At 38.1% G+C, this 16020-nt stretch overlaps 1 protein-coding gene and 1 non-coding gene across 2 annotated transcripts; one reads left to right on the top strand and one right to left on the bottom strand.

The window, feature by feature from the left end:
- On the top strand, positions 1-947 carry LOC149906753 (uncharacterized). Its single transcript, XM_090104391.1, has one exon. It carries the CDS (start codon positions 1-3, stop codon positions 937-939), a length of 939 nt encoding a protein of 312 aa, XP_089960517.1. The 3' UTR covers positions 940-947.
- A 13841-nt stretch (positions 948-14788) lies between these two features.
- TRNAD-GUC (transfer RNA aspartic acid (anticodon GUC)) lies at positions 14789-14860 on the bottom strand. The gene has a single exon. It is a non-coding gene; the product is annotated as a tRNA-Asp (tRNA).
- Between the last annotated feature and the right edge of the window lie 1160 nt (positions 14861-16020).

The raw sequence follows: 16020 nt of genomic DNA on the forward strand, positions 1-16020 counted from the left end.
ATGAGTCTCCTTAATGAGTCCCGGGCAGTCCATTCCGCGAGCTATGCGGATGCAGTTAAAGGTGATCTAATTGTGGCGATAACGTCTGACACACCAACTGGTCACCTCAACCAAGAACAAGCCGACCACATCCTGGCATCACTCCAACCCTTGCTTCATCAGGAAGCATTGAACTACAGGGAAGGAGACGCTCGCATCCTATTTAAGGGCAAACCCATATTTAAAGGGGGCGTCCTTAAGCTATGGTGCGACGATACGAGGACGGTGGATTGGCTCAAAGCAGCCACCAAGAAGGTTACACTGCCCTCTGGTGACAAAATCTGCGTCAGAAGACTTGCGGACGTGCCGCGTAGAGTGCGCTGTGGCATCCTGCTCCCAGGTGTATGGAAGGATATGAAGGTTGTTGGCCTTCAACTCCAGTACCACAATGACTGGGCGCAGGTACACCGCTGGTTGCTCCTTCGGGCTGAGGTACAGGAAGCGGAAACGTTTGTTGTCGTCAGCATACCGGAGGATTTGGTCTCTACGGTCATGGAGCATAACCGATGCCTAGGATTCTTCTTTGGCTCGGTCTATATTAAGTTCCAGGGGCCAAAGGGTAAATTTACCGAACGGCCCCCCGTATGGAACAAACCAACGGTGGAAAACGTGACCACGTCTGCAAAGTCGGTTTCTGAATTAAACAAGGCTGCAATACCGCCTAGTTTAACAACAGAAAGTGAGGAGCAAGCCACAGCTCCCTCCACATCGCGCGACACAACTGATGCGCCTATGGAGGTGACGCCTGACGATGAACTCATCCTGCTCTCAGTAGATTCGGGCGACCTAGAGTCGGCTGATTCGGAGAGCAGTGATGAGTACACCAGAAGGTTCGGTGGCTTGGCCCTTGGTCAGGAAGAAGGGGGGATGCTATCTGATGATGGCGAACCCCTCATCTGAATGCCACTTTCTTCAGGCAAACCTCCAGCACAGTCAGAGCGCTACGGCTCAGCTCAGGAAATGGCTGGAGGTAACCACTACGGCCATTGTGCTTATCCAAGAGCCGTGGGTAAGCAACTCTGGCAAAATCAACGGCCTCACTAACATCGGAGGTAAGATTATTTCCATAACAGGTTCTAATAAACCCAGATCCTGTATTTATGTCTCTAATAATCTACAAGTGCATCCACTAACAGAATTCTGTTCTAGGGATGTATGCGCCATCCTACTACTAGGGGATAACAACTACAGGCCCAACATTGTGATCGCCTCGACGTACATGCCGGCAGACGAAGACCCACCACCGCGAGAATTTGCCAGGCTGGTGGAGTACTGCGCGGGAGAGGGTCTGGAGCTTATCGCTGGTACAGACTGCAATGCACACCACCCCCTATGGGGGATGCCTACAGGTAACAACAGAGGCAGAGACCTTGTTGAATACTTATTTACAACTAGTCTTAATTTAGTAAATACAGGTGCTGAACCAACCTTCGTTACTCGCCGATGTAGAACTATCATTGATCTCACACTGGCGACCCCTGGCATCATAGATAGCATTAACAACTGGCACGTGTCAAAGGAGGCTTCTTGCTCCGATCACAGGTGGCTACGTTTTAACCTACAGGTTAACACTATTACACCCATTCCTACAAGGAATCCCAGGAAAACTGATAGGACACTCTATCGGGCCCATCTTGAAAACCTCCTCGCGAATTCATGCTTTCCAGACAGAATAATGCTTATACAGGATTTAGAACGTCTGGCAGAACAACTAACTACAAATATTATTTCCAGCTATAACACTGCCTGCCCACTGCGGGTAACGAAAGCAACAGGTGCCAAACAGCAATCCTGGTGGGGACCGGAACTTGCCAAACAAAGACAATTGGTCAGAAGATCACTGAACCGTGCAATGAACACTAACTGCGACCACGATTGGAACACTTACAAAGTAAACAAAGCTGAATACAAAAGACAAATAAGATTCAGAAGCAGTGCAGGATGGAAGAAATTCTGTGATGGCATTGAATCCTGTAATCAAGCAAACAGAGTGCGCAAAGTCATCTCCTGCTGCAATACGTCCAAGCTGGGATCGATCAAAAAATGCGACAACACTCTTACAAAAACAACAGCTGAGACGGAAGCTGTTCTGATGCAGACACACTTCCCCGGCTGCAAATTCATACAACGACATGAAAGGAAAGACACAGCAACCCACACACCATGTGAGGAAAACTGGAGTACTGCTGAGCTCATAGTCAGTAAGGAAAAAGTACAATGGGCAATCGACAGCTTTCAAGCATACAAGGCACCTGGTCCAGATGGTATATACCCGGCTTTACTACAATGGGGGGGGCCGATACTCACGTCTCACCTATCTGCCATTCTGACATCCAGCCTCGCTCACGGCTATATACCGACCAGCTGGAGGACTGTTGATGTTATTTTCATTCCTAAACCAGGGAAAACAGACTACACGGATGCGAAAGCCCACAGACCTATCAGCCTCACATCCTTTTTACTCAAAACATTAGAACGGCTCTGTGACAGACACATTAGGGATACTGCCCTCGTGCGTATTCCATTACATCGGAACCAACATGCTTACAGCCACGGTAAATCTACCGATTCGGCCTTACACTGTGTAGTGTCCAAAATAGAAGAAGCCCTACAAGAAAAATCAATGTGCTTGGGCACTTTCGTAGACATTGAGGGAGCTTTCGATAAGACACACTACTCAAGTATACAAAATGCCCTATCACAGCATGAGGTTAACCCCACAGTAGTCTCATGGATTATAAACATGCTAGGCAGTAGAGAGATACAACTTAGCAAGGATAAAACAAAGAAAGTGCTGGTCACCAGAGGCTGCCCACAAGGGGGAGTTCTCTCACCGCTCCTGTGGAACCTAGTTGTGAACGACTTGATCAGCACACTAAACAAAAACAAATTCCATACCATTGGATATGCAGATGACCTAGTAATACTTATCTCTGGTAAGTTCACGAGTGTTGTCTGTGAAATTACACAGAGAGCTCTATCAATAGTTGAGCGCTGGTGCAACAAATATGACCTTTCAGTGAACCCGCGCAAGACGGAACTTGTTCTATTCACTAACCGACGCCTTCTAGGAAGCTACCAGCTACCAAAGCTATTTGGCTCCGTACTTCAGTTATCGAAAGAGGTTAAGTACCTCGGGATTACCTTAGACGATAAACTCAACTGGAACAAACACCTTGAGAATAAGATCGAAAAAACAAGCATTTCTTTCTGGCAGTGCCACAAAATGATTGGTAATAGATGGGGGCTCTCCCCGAAAGTCACAATGTGGCTCTACAAAACTGTCATAAGACCAATGCTAACTTACGGCTCTGTGGTTTGGTGGCCAAAGACACAACAATCGGCGGCTATAAGCAAACTGCAGAGATTTCAAAGACTCGCCTGTCTGGCAATCACTGGCAGCATGAGCACAACACCGACTGCTGCGATTGAGGCAATGCTCGACCTGCCACCCCTACATCTTTTTGTAAGACAAGAAGCTCTAGCGACAGCTGTAAGGTTAAAGACACAAAACCTATGGAGAATGGTGCCTACAGCACACAGTAAGATCTTAACTATGGCAGCTGAGAAGGAGTCCTCACTCCTTGCCATAAGTGATAAGATCCCAAAACAATTCATCTTTGACAAGAAATATAAGATACAGCTACGTGAATACACGTCAGAACACAACAGCGTTGAAGACCTACTAATCTTCACGGACGGGTCTAAGACTAGAAATGGCACGGGTGCTGGGGTCTTCTCTGAGGACCTAAACATTAACATCTCGCACCCCTTGGGACCCCAAAATACAGTCTTTCAGGCTGAATGCCTAGGACTTCTACTTGCAGCTTCGGCCATAATTAAAAGAAATGTAACAAACTATTCGATTCGGATCTTATCGGATAGTAAAGCAGCACTCATGGCAATCAAAAGCCATGAATTCACTTCAGGGTTGACCCTTGAGTGTCACTTAGCCCTCACTAAGGTATGTGACCTGGGAAATTCCCTAGTATTACAATGGATAAAAGGACACAGTAGCTCACGTGGAAACGATGCTGCTGATATACTAGCCAGAAGGGCATCTGAAACACCGGTCATGGGACCTTTTCCCATTATACCGCTACCTGCTAGCTGGACCCGGATGATGATTACCCAGCTCACTAGCACTGCTCAGAGAGCGGAATGGTCATGCAGATCTGATTGCAAGCAAGCCAGAGAAGCCCTACCGGACATTGACTCGAGACTTGCACGTCGGCTTCTCAACCTACGTAGAGTGCAACTACGCGTAATAACAGGGACCCTCACAGGGCACGGCCCCTTTAACAAACATCTCTTCAATCTAGGGATCACAGACAGTCCGCTATGCAGAGCATGCATGGAGACCGAGGAAACGGCAGCCCACGTCATCATGGAATGTAAGGGGGTTGCGGAGTACAGGGCAAGACACCTGGGGTCTCCCGGGTCCCTCCCCGAAGCCTTTGGCAGCCCTCACAAGCTGCTTGGCTTCATGGAGGAGCTCGGGTGGTTTCAATTTTAGCTGGTTTCCCCCACCTCCCTCTCTCACGCAAAATAGGCGCTTGACGTCGAGTTGCGGAGAAATGCCCGTATTATTATTATGTTATATAAATTTTGTAGATATAGTTATATGAAAAATTAGTGAGAAACAACTTTAGGACATATCAACGTATGCTCACAACATAATATAACTATGTTACATTTTTTGCAGGACGCATTTGCCTTTCGTCCTATTTCAGACGGACAAAAGTATAGTAAATACGTTTTTTTACTGAAGGTCTCCTCAGTACTTTCTTACGATGTACCAGATACTTCATTTGGCAACAAATTGGAGATATTTTCACGCAAATATCTTCTGAAAGCTGGTGATTCTAAACCCCCACGCATAAACAAAGAAGACAGTTCCATGCTTCTATATTTCACGTTTTTTTTACTCGGATGTTTTTGTACTTTGTTATTAACAATGTGGCTATAAATTTAATATGCAATATGCAGGCAATTTTTATGATTCCATAAAAAAAAGCCATTGGCCATCTCATTGTCTTCCTACTATAGGACATCAGGGAACACATTCGGTCTAATGCATCTACTCCGCCTTTTGCTTGAATGTAATATATCATGTTTGCTTTGTACCTCATCAGGAAAAGCTTCTTCTATATCACTTTACTCGTCATCTTAAATTTCGTGGTCCTCCTACCTAACTATCGGTATCTTCACAGGGACCCTCATCGCTTTGTATAAGAGCGGCCAGTATACAACATTCTTCCAATTTTCTATTCCCAATTGTTTTCTATATTTGCTTCAATATGTATAAACATAAATTTATAATATAAGTTACAATATACAGTAATAATAAGCTAAAAATATTCAAACTACCATAGAATTTAAAATCTTAAAAGTCACGGTAAAGATAATCATGCGTAATTTTGACTCACGTAGTCGTTATATTTCAAAATTAGTTAGATTAATTTTATTGATATGTATACCATAGGATTTCTCTCAGTGAGTTATGAAATGTCCTAAACGCACAGTTATGGATTCGCGACATTTAAAAAGATACAGCCATATTTCGAAAACGCATGAGTCATTTTGACGCAGACTATCTTTCTAGGGTTAAGTACGAATATATACGCTTACGAAACGTGTATGTTAGGATATCTAAATACATAATTGCTTTTACAATTTATATAAAACTTAATATTTATGATCTGCGGTAAGTAGTAGAAGTTACTTTTTAAGGCTACACACAAAAAAGGTGAAGAGCTTGTTTAAAAATAGAGCTAGAATTGCAAATTGCAAAACGATGAAATCTAACAGAATATATTTTTAGCTTATGCTACATAATATTATAATATGCTCACAATAGCAACACGTGGACTGAGGGAAGAGAGGACATTGCTGTGGGACAGCCATGTCTGATAATGATATGCTAATATATATTTATTAGGCCAGTAACTCGCCCATATCAAGCGGAGCACAACGATACATGGCCAGCACTCCACTTCGAAAAGAAACATTGTTCCTTTTGTTTCGAGACGTTCTGGGTTGTTGCGTACATCGCTCCGAATTGATTTGTTGCCCCAACATTTACTTGAGGAATATTTCTATTATAGTCACGTGTGGAACGGATTGTCGGGCTTTTGAGGCCCGGTCGTTTTAGTGTTAACGTTGCTGATATATTTATTTAAATTAGTTTTAAATGGTGTCGTAAACGATAAAAGTATTGTAATAAATCATTTTTCGTTAATTTAAGTGTGCCGAGCAAACGTGTCAGAAGTGAAACTTCGTTAGCAAGATTCAAAGATATCAAAATCATCACCCTACTTCATAACGTGACGGTATTGTCATGACGCGACCTTAAAATTTTACTCTCAACACGCTAAGAGAAGTTTCACTTCACAATATTTGACTCAAATCTCCCACTTGTTCATCTTTAATAGCGATAAAGGCTGTTTGTGGAAGTCAAATATTGCAATATAAGCCACCTATCCGCGCACACATTGTTTATTTATTTATTTTGATAACTCTGTAACTAACTAAATATACGATACCTATAACAAAATAAAAAGCAAAAGCCGATTTATGAATCCTGTAAGCTGTCATGATTTTGAAATGGCAAGAGCTTAGAGGATTCGCTATGACGCTATCATCAGAAGCACGAATTCTTGTCCAAAGCCAATACAACTTAAATCGTAAAGCTGAAACATAATAAACATACACTTACATACCTCCCTTGAACAGCATAATTAATTAATATTTAAATCATACAGCTAATTAACCATAACCAAATAAAAAAAAATTGGTTGTCTGTAAAGTCGGTTTACTGACGATAGTTGAACGTGACAACGCGTCCAATTGTGCTTCTTTGTCGCTCGTTCCGCGCCATGTTTTTTCGTGCGTGCAGCCGGCTTTATCGAATTATATTAAGACGTTGTCACGTCAAAAAAATACCTCAGTAAGAAAATTATTAATCCCAATGCGCTTACAATGATACCTCAGTCACAAAATTACAAGTCCAAAGGTCCTTTCCCCCATTCCATCCCTGTCTCCATCGACGCGTATTTCCGATGGCTCTAACAAGTCTTCCGTGTCCGTTGGATTTCACGGCTAAGTTCTTAACTGCCTAATGTATTGGAAGGTCATTTATCTTATTAGAATCATTTGATGGAACGCCTCATTAAATTTACAGAGAGCTTTGCTTTGCTACTCCATCTGTATGTACAAATGTACGAATTTTAATGGATTCTTTCTTTTTAGATCGCTGATATTTATTAATTTGATATGGAGTGTGATTAATCGTTTCACTAGTAATTGGATGGAAGGTAGCCTATGCTACCATGTTCAGGCTATCATGTACTTACCAAATTTCAGACCAAGTTGTTAACGCAGAAGGACCCATAAAAATCTGTATAAACTTAAAGGCTCTTCCAGACATTCCTATATAACGTTGGCCTATAAAATAAATCAAATAAATATGCTCTAAAATGTTAAGATATCCTATATTAGGTTAAAAGGAAAGTATGTTTGCTCATCGCTCGGATGCATATTATTTTGATACCGTACATTTTCTACTATTGAATTATTTTAAAGAATATTACTATCGAAAAAGCATCTGCATATGTACTCCCAATGAAAACAAATTTTAAATGTCAATGATAATACAAATAATAGGAAAGAAAAACTAAGCGTTTAAATAGAAAAAAAAAACAAGCAATATTTTGACGTGACAACGTCTTATAATTCGATAGTGCCGGCTGCACGCACGAAAAAACATGACTCATGCGGCGTTACCTCGCTCTGAGGCGTTCCATGTAAGGCTTGAAGTGCAAGCGAGAGCGCGGAACGAGCGACAAAGAAGCACAATCTGACGTTGTCACGTTCAACTATAGTGCGTTTCACGAGAGAGTTCCCCTGCCGTTATGTTGGCATACCTGACTATCAAAAACGTCAAAGAGCTTAGAAGCGTTACAGAGCCATTTCTCTTTCACCACTTCTAAGCGTATGCGGCATGATGCCAATCTCTAAAACATTTCTAAATTTCGGAAAACCTCGACAACTCTGTAACGTTTTGACGTTTTTGACAGTCAGGTATGCCAACATAACGGCAGGGGAACTCTCTCGTGAAACGCACAATATCGTCAGTAAACCGACTTTAGGTACAGACAACCAATTTTTTGTTAAAAATTACGCTAATTCACCTCACTGTCAAAAAATACCTAAATATAGAATCGACCTCAGGGACTATACTGCCGATCACCAAAATTTTTCAAAAAATCAATCACCACCTGACAACATATCAAAGAATATTAACCTCAAGATACTTATGATTTACAAGCATGTAATCCTAATGCGAAATGCGAAAATTTCAATATTCAAGCCTGATCTGGTTTCCCAATAATGTGATTGGATGATATTGCACGTTCTAGCTTTAACTGGATGAGAGCAGTTTAAACCGGTTCACGGGGTGACCTGTGCGGCGCTGAGAGATCAGTGTGAAATTAAAGTTTAACCTGAAAATCATTGGTGTATATTATTGTGATGGAACGAGACAGAATTTAAATTTTCGTGACAGCAAAGCTATTTTTATTTATCTATGTGTTTTAAACGTTTTCCATTGTGTTAGAGATCCTTAATTCGTAGCTTTCAGAAATAAAGATGTCGGCGAAACAAAAATATCACACGATGACGACACAATTTTTAATCATAATATGAAGAAAACTACTTTTTTAAAGAATTTCGTGTCTAAGCGCAAACTTCAATAACCACAAAAACAAACATAATTAAGAATGAACATATTTGGGAAGTTATAGGTTTACACCTAAGGAACAAATTAAGTGTTCATGAACTTCAAAATTAAAAGCATTAAATTTACAAAGAACGAACCAAACAGTATAATCACAATCACAACACTATAAACGATAAAGCATTTAAAATGTGTTCCATAAATGCGGGAAAACAATACACTTCAGACTGGAACAATTCAAATGAACTGTAAAATAAATGGACAATAGCGTCAAGATAATATCACGTCAAGTACAACCGCAGTGGATTCGAGTCACTGGCGCTATTCGGTGGGGCCAGGAGACCAACGTGTAAACGCTAAGCGAATATTCTATGCGTTCTTTTGTATTGGAGATTACGTTTACTTTTACTAAGCGCAAATCTCGAGAACAACTGCCCCCCTAGACAAGTGGCTTTCTATTAGCGTAAAGTTGAATAGAATAGATTATGAATGTATGAGATTGACGTAATCAATCGTCGTCGTCGTCGTAATCAAACGTCAATCTCATACATTCATAATAATCTATTCTATTCAACTTTACGCTAATAGAAAGCCACTTGTCTAGGGGGGCTGAACCGATTACGTTAATTCTTTTTTTTTATAATATACCTTGAGGATTGTTCTTATAGTGAGAAAAAGTAAACATGTACCACGGGAGAAACCAGGGCGGACCGCTAGTAACTATAAGTATAGATCGTTTAATGCTTCTTAATATTATACTTGATGTTATAGTGATGTCTTGTATTAGTCAAATAAAGAGAATTTAGTGCAATATGTGGTTTTATTTTTGTATTATCTGATCTCTTCTCCATAGGACAGAAATGGTTAAATACCAAAATTGATGTTACTAATTGTATATTAATTACTTACTTTGACATTCGTTACTTACCTTTATATCATTCTCATATCCAGTGAAATTCGTATCCATGTATTTCGTACCTTGCGTTGTATCTACACAAAATTGTGTAAGTAAATTTCTGTCATTGTAGTACTAACCTGTAAAATCTTATTCTTGTGAAAATAAGATTTCACTAATACTGGGCGATGTGGCCTGAAATAAATGAATACTATTTTTTTTATAAAAGTCACAATTCATTGCCATTTTGAGTTGCATTTCACCGCCCATTCCCTGGCCATACTTGACTAAGAGCTAATCTGGCTCAGTGTGGTGTAATTAGCGATCCGCAGCGAGCGCCACAAAACGCTTCCTCGTTAGTCTCAAGATGCTTACAACTTTAGCAATGCCAAGGAAAATATAAGATTTTACATTTATTAGCTGTGACTGGGGACTAATAGCGAGTGAACGGCCTTAATTGGTTTGTTTGATCTTGTTCAAATTAATTTATTTTTGATGAGAAGTGTCCATTCTAGTTAGAATAGTGAAGTTGTAGTGGGGTTAAGTGGATTTTTAGATATTGATAATACTTTTGAAGTTGAGATAACGTGGCGTTTGAGGGAAAACTGAACGTATTTAAATAAATTTTGTAGAATGAAAACTCTGCCTGAAAAATATAGTCTTTACGCAATTTCATATGGATATTGTGCGTCATTTTTTCAAAATATAAAAAAAATATTGAAAATTTATGCAGATATGAGTTATAGCGAACTAAACTGTTGTACTTTTTTGAAATATTTTTTAAGTCTTTGCAGTCACTTAAAATGATTTTATTCTTTGTATTGTTTGATTCAAAACTTGAAATCAACAGTTTGTTAAAACATATTATAAAATCGATTCTAAAATCAGATGTTACAAATGAAAAACAAACTGCGTTTTCTCACATAATATAATATTGTTTTTCGTCTTGTCCGTCTAATCCAAAAAAGAGTTTCACTTCGAAATATTTCTTTTCACCTTCATAAAATCAAATACGAGGACAATAAAATTGTCCTCCACGTTGTACATTCTATACTAGACCTCTGTTCGCACCAAAAGTAGAGAATATTCAATATAATTCACGGACCCTTTGGGTAGCGATCGTTCGTTGAAACCGCAACGCACCCTTGCGATAAATCAAATTCCGAACGATCGTAAGCAATTTACATTTTATCTACTGCTTTATCTCTTCGGGAGTCCATTTATCAATCAGTAGTACGGTATAGAGGACGATGTAATGGAACGCTTTTTGGTTATCTGTGTTCTAATTTTTTTTTTTCGATAGTGACACTGAGTGATGTGTCACTTTCGGTATGTCATTGACAGTGTCAAAAGAAGAAGGTTTGGAACGAATTGAACGTAAAATTTTTATGATTTTTGTCTCCACAGTAGTAAAAACTTTGAAAGGTTTTCGATATAAAATTCAGAAGAATGTACAAAATTAATTTCATTATTTACTATCTTAATCTTTCGCCAATAAGTTCCTCCTTTATAGAAGGCGATTTTTTTTCAATTAAAGTGAATAATAATTACAGTTTTGCAGTTGCGATTTTTTATTCAACCACTATTTCTATTTTCTAATAGTCTGGTCTAATTTGAATTTAAGAGGTATATCAAATAAATGTAACTTAGAAATTGACGGCAGAGAAATGTCATTCATCAAAAGAATGCTTCTTACTCTATATTATAGCTCTAAATTCGTACGTGTCTAATTTGCCGCCTCCATTTAAACAGAATCCTTGAAAGTTCTTTCTTAAAGCTATTAAGCAGTCTCACCTCCACATAAACAGACATTTGAATTCCCGAAATGTAGACATTAATCTGTCACGTAAACAAAATATACAGGCACGATTATATCGTACACAATTTGCAATGGCGGGTAAGTAATGTGGAAATTTGATGAGGGGGTAATGGTGGGGGGTAACGAACCGTGACGTCAGACCTTTTGACTGCACCATGAAGAGAGAAGAGTGGATGCGGTTATTTGGGATGGTTATTTTAATACTTTTCTTTTTTGGACTTTGTCGTTAATTAAATTGTATAAATAAAAACAGTAATTATTATAACAATTTAGTATTTTTGAACAAAAATATGTTCAATACGTAGGCTGGTTCTGCTATTAAGGTTACAAAAATTTTTAAGTAATAGATTTTACTTTATTGTTCAAACAGTTTCGAATCGAATATTTGGGAGTAACATCTACATTTTTATTACCTTCATTTAGACATTTACAACTATAATTTGATGAAAAAATTATCCAAACAAATAAGATGAATCTCAAAGTTTTAAAAACATCATTATTCTTCACACAAATCCTCGAACTTTTAACCAATTTATTAACAAATCAGATACCGTGTCCACAATAACCAGCTCTGTCATCGAGACGAATTTTTCTCAAAGGCTTCCCCCACTTTGCTTAAGCATCCATGTAACGTAAGACATGATCTTTTCTTTTGTGAGATTTCATTAGCGCCACGAAATGACAGCTTTTTTATCTTTCCCATTTTAATTATGATTTTAACGCGGATTTCATGTAAAAATCTTTTGCTGGTTATATTTTTTACATTCATAATGCTATTTTCGTCTTATCTCACAGTTTATCATGATAATATGCTTTCTTATATTAATATTCAATCTGATGTTTGATCTACTTTTGATTCTTAATGTGTATCTACAAGGAATTTTAAGGGTACCTACCTATAAGGCGACTTGAAGAATGGGAGGATATTTTGATGTTATATTGCTGTGCTACCTATATTATCTTCTGCACTTACAAACAAAAGAATAAGAACTGTCACCTCTGTTTGAATAAACATAAAATGTATAAACTTATAACTATTCCCCAATAAAAAAAATGCAACAGATCTTAGTTTTCATCTTTTTTGAAGTTTGCTCAAAATAACACTCCAGTACAATGTAAATTAGTTATTTTTAGACAATCAATTAAAAAATACAATTGCCTCCTATAAGATAATATTTACAAAGTTTAAAAAGGGTTCTATTACGGTTTCATGGTCTATTTTTAATATGTATTATATGTATTTTTAGTATGTAGGTACAATCACAAAAAAGTTTACTTTCGAGTAAGTATCCGAAGTATCCTGTTACTTTGATGGCCTTGTCAAAATTCCATAGATCACCCTAACCAATTTGACGGGCAACTTTTACAATTTGTCTTTCTTGTTCTACAAAGAACAAATTAAAATAAAAAATAACCAAATTTGTCAAGACATCGCCATTCGCCAACTGTTGTTTACCGAGTAACTTTTAAACTTTATTTTTAGAGACGAAGAGATATAGATTTTTCTTTATCCGAAACGCAAGGGACTGGAACATGCTTCCTGAATCCACGAGTACAATATGGGGGTCTTCCAGCGTAGAGTGAACGGGTACCTACTAGGGAAGCGTGTACCATCTTAGACCACATCTTAGCTTTCAATAAGGCGAGATTGTGGTCAAGCGCTTCCCTATCTACAAAAAAAAACAAAAAACACAGATTAAAAATCATTTCGTTCTAGAAAATCCATAGTGTAAAAATTTAAAAAAACGTAAAAGCACATTATCGAAACAGGATTCTACGTGAAATAAACTAAGTGAAGCATTGGGAACATACAGCGAGATGTATCCGACGATAATAATCCGTCCTTTTTTATTATTTCTGTCACAAAGAAAACCGCGGGAAAGTCGGCACATTTCAGAGGTTATTGTGCGCCGCTACTTGAGAAACTCGAATCGTAATAATGTTTATAGAATACTAGTTGAATCACATAGCTCCGTCTATTCTTAACAGGAATGTTTTTCTGAATTTTGCAACGTTTTGCAGTGATACCCAGCTTCTAATAGTCGTAGCGTGATGTTATTTAACCTAGAGCCTTCCTTAGAAACTAAACTGCTCCACAAAAAAAAATTATGCTTTTATCGGTTATGAGTGATCAAAAAATCAATCAAAAGACTCTTCAGGTTTCTTATTTAGTAATTTGTACATTGATAGTATACTTACACAAGCTTTCATCCCACCTTCATTTAATCGCGTGATAAGCATTCATCCGTTCCCTATCTCACTGACATCAAAATTTCTTATCATCACAAAAACGTTTTCTTTTATAAACTCCTCTTCATTTTTTTGTTAAAACATTTTGACAAAATTGCTTCAACTGTTTAGGCGTAAAAGCGTAACAGGCATACAGAGTTCCTTTATATTAATATGGATAACACCGCCTTAAAAATACCTTGAGAATAAAGTGATAAATAGGGAAAAGGAAACATATAGGCCTACGTTCAAACAGTTACGTTTTGTCGCGTAGGTGTGCCTTAATTGCAATAACCCTGGATCCATTTAGACATTATGTAACACCATACAGATATACGAATTATGTTGTCAAAATAGAAATAATACGTTTATAAATAAACAATCGTATTTTACTTGGTTCGTTCGCTTACACACCGTATTTTTAGTTACTTTTTAAGAGGCTTTTATTAAGTAATAGGTAGTCCAATTTTATCGCTTACACTTTAAAATAAATAAAATCACCACAAACCATCTTACCTCAGAGTCAATGTATTCTACTCTTTCCATTTTGAAGACTCACGCCATTTCTTAACATTGATAATCTTTTCAAGGTTTATTTTTATCGACCCCTTTTTAATTAATTTTAAATTTTCTCAAACATTGGAATCATTGTAATTTGTAATCTACTTTTCATAATCATCGCAAATATCTCTAAATCTGATTCCATATAACATATTCACCGCTTTATGAAGTTCATCTCAAAACCACATTTGCTAGTCACTGATGGATATGAAAAGTTCCATCTAATAACATGTTTCGAATGAGATCTTATGACATTTATTTCAAGGAAATTCATCTGAAGTTCGTTATTAGATTCGCTATGTACTCTACAAAGTTGAAAGTAAATTATTGTTAGGTATACTTTAAATAGACTAAGATAAAAACAAAAATAGTAATGGTATTATAAAATTGACATAATTTATACGAACACAAATAAATATGTTTTACAAAATATTACATATAACATTTACAAAAATAAAAAATAATGTTACTTAATTGCGCATAACTTAAAAGAGTTATCAAAATAAATCTCTCCGGCGGGGAATCGAACCCCGGTCTCCCGCGTGACAGGCGGGGATACTGACCACTATACTACCGAAGATGTTGTTTCTGAAATGAAATTTATTGATTATTTGCATGTCTTGAAAAAATATAGGTATAAAATATTATCAAACATTCTTTGCTTTTCATTATGGTTAGGGAGCCAGGTGCAAATTTGGTTAACTATTTCCTCTCAAGAGATAATTCGTCAGACGCATGAGAGTATAGTATTATAAAGCCTCGTGAACGTCAGCTGGCGCTTGGTTGGGGGGGTGAGCGGTTGTAGCCTCCCACGCACATAGGAAAAAAAATACATTCATTCATTCATTTCCTCTCAGCTAAAAATTTGTCAAATTGTAGCTAACCCAATATCTCAACGAAAAAAAATAGTCAGCTGGTTACAACATGGTGTATTATACGTCAGCTGGTGTCTCGAACATGAAAGTTAAATTTAAAGAAAAATTTATTTTCCGTTATTTCCTCTCAAACAAAAATTTACCTGATGATAGCTTATATGTTCTTTCTTTCTTTCTTTTTCAGCCCGGTGTGACCCAAAGTTGGGTATAGGCCTCTTCATGTGCACGCCATTCCTTTCGGTTCGTCGCCACTCGCATCCACTTCTTTCCCAAGATCTTCACTATGTCGTCAACCCATCTAGTAGGCTGACGGCCAACTTTTCTTTGTCCGGTCCAAGGACGCCATTCTAGGATTTTGTTGGTCCACCTGTTGTCACTTAATCTGCAGATATGTCCCGCCCACCTCCATTTCTGCCGAGACACTTTGAGTGCTATGTCTATAACTCCAGTTTTCTTTCTTATTGTCGTATTTGGAACTCTGTCTATCAATGAAATCCCGAGAATAGCGCGTTCCATCGACCTTTGCGCTACTTGGAGTTTATTCACTAGGTGTTTGGTTAGTGTCCAGGTTTCAGAGGCGTACGTCATTACTGGAAGAATACATTGCTCAAACGTTCGCCTCTTCAGGAAGGTTGGTATTTGCTTGTCTTTGAATACATCTGATAGTTTGCCAAACGCTGCCCAGCCAAGTTGAATGCGGCGGTCTACTTCCCTCGTTTGTGCATTCCTATCCAGCGTAACCATTTGACCTAAATAAACATACTCTTCTACTCTGTCGATGTTCTGACCATATATTGTGATCGCAGGTGTAATGTTTTTGCTGTTACTCATAAATTTAGTTTTGAGCATGTTCATTCTTAATCCA

This window comes from Colias eurytheme, chromosome 8 (assembly GCF_061535395.1).
Source record: "Colias eurytheme isolate Ceu_HAF_F1 chromosome 8, ilColEury1 Martin Lab GWU primary, whole genome shotgun sequence".
Lineage (NCBI taxonomy): Eukaryota > Metazoa > Arthropoda > Insecta > Lepidoptera > Pieridae > Colias > Colias eurytheme.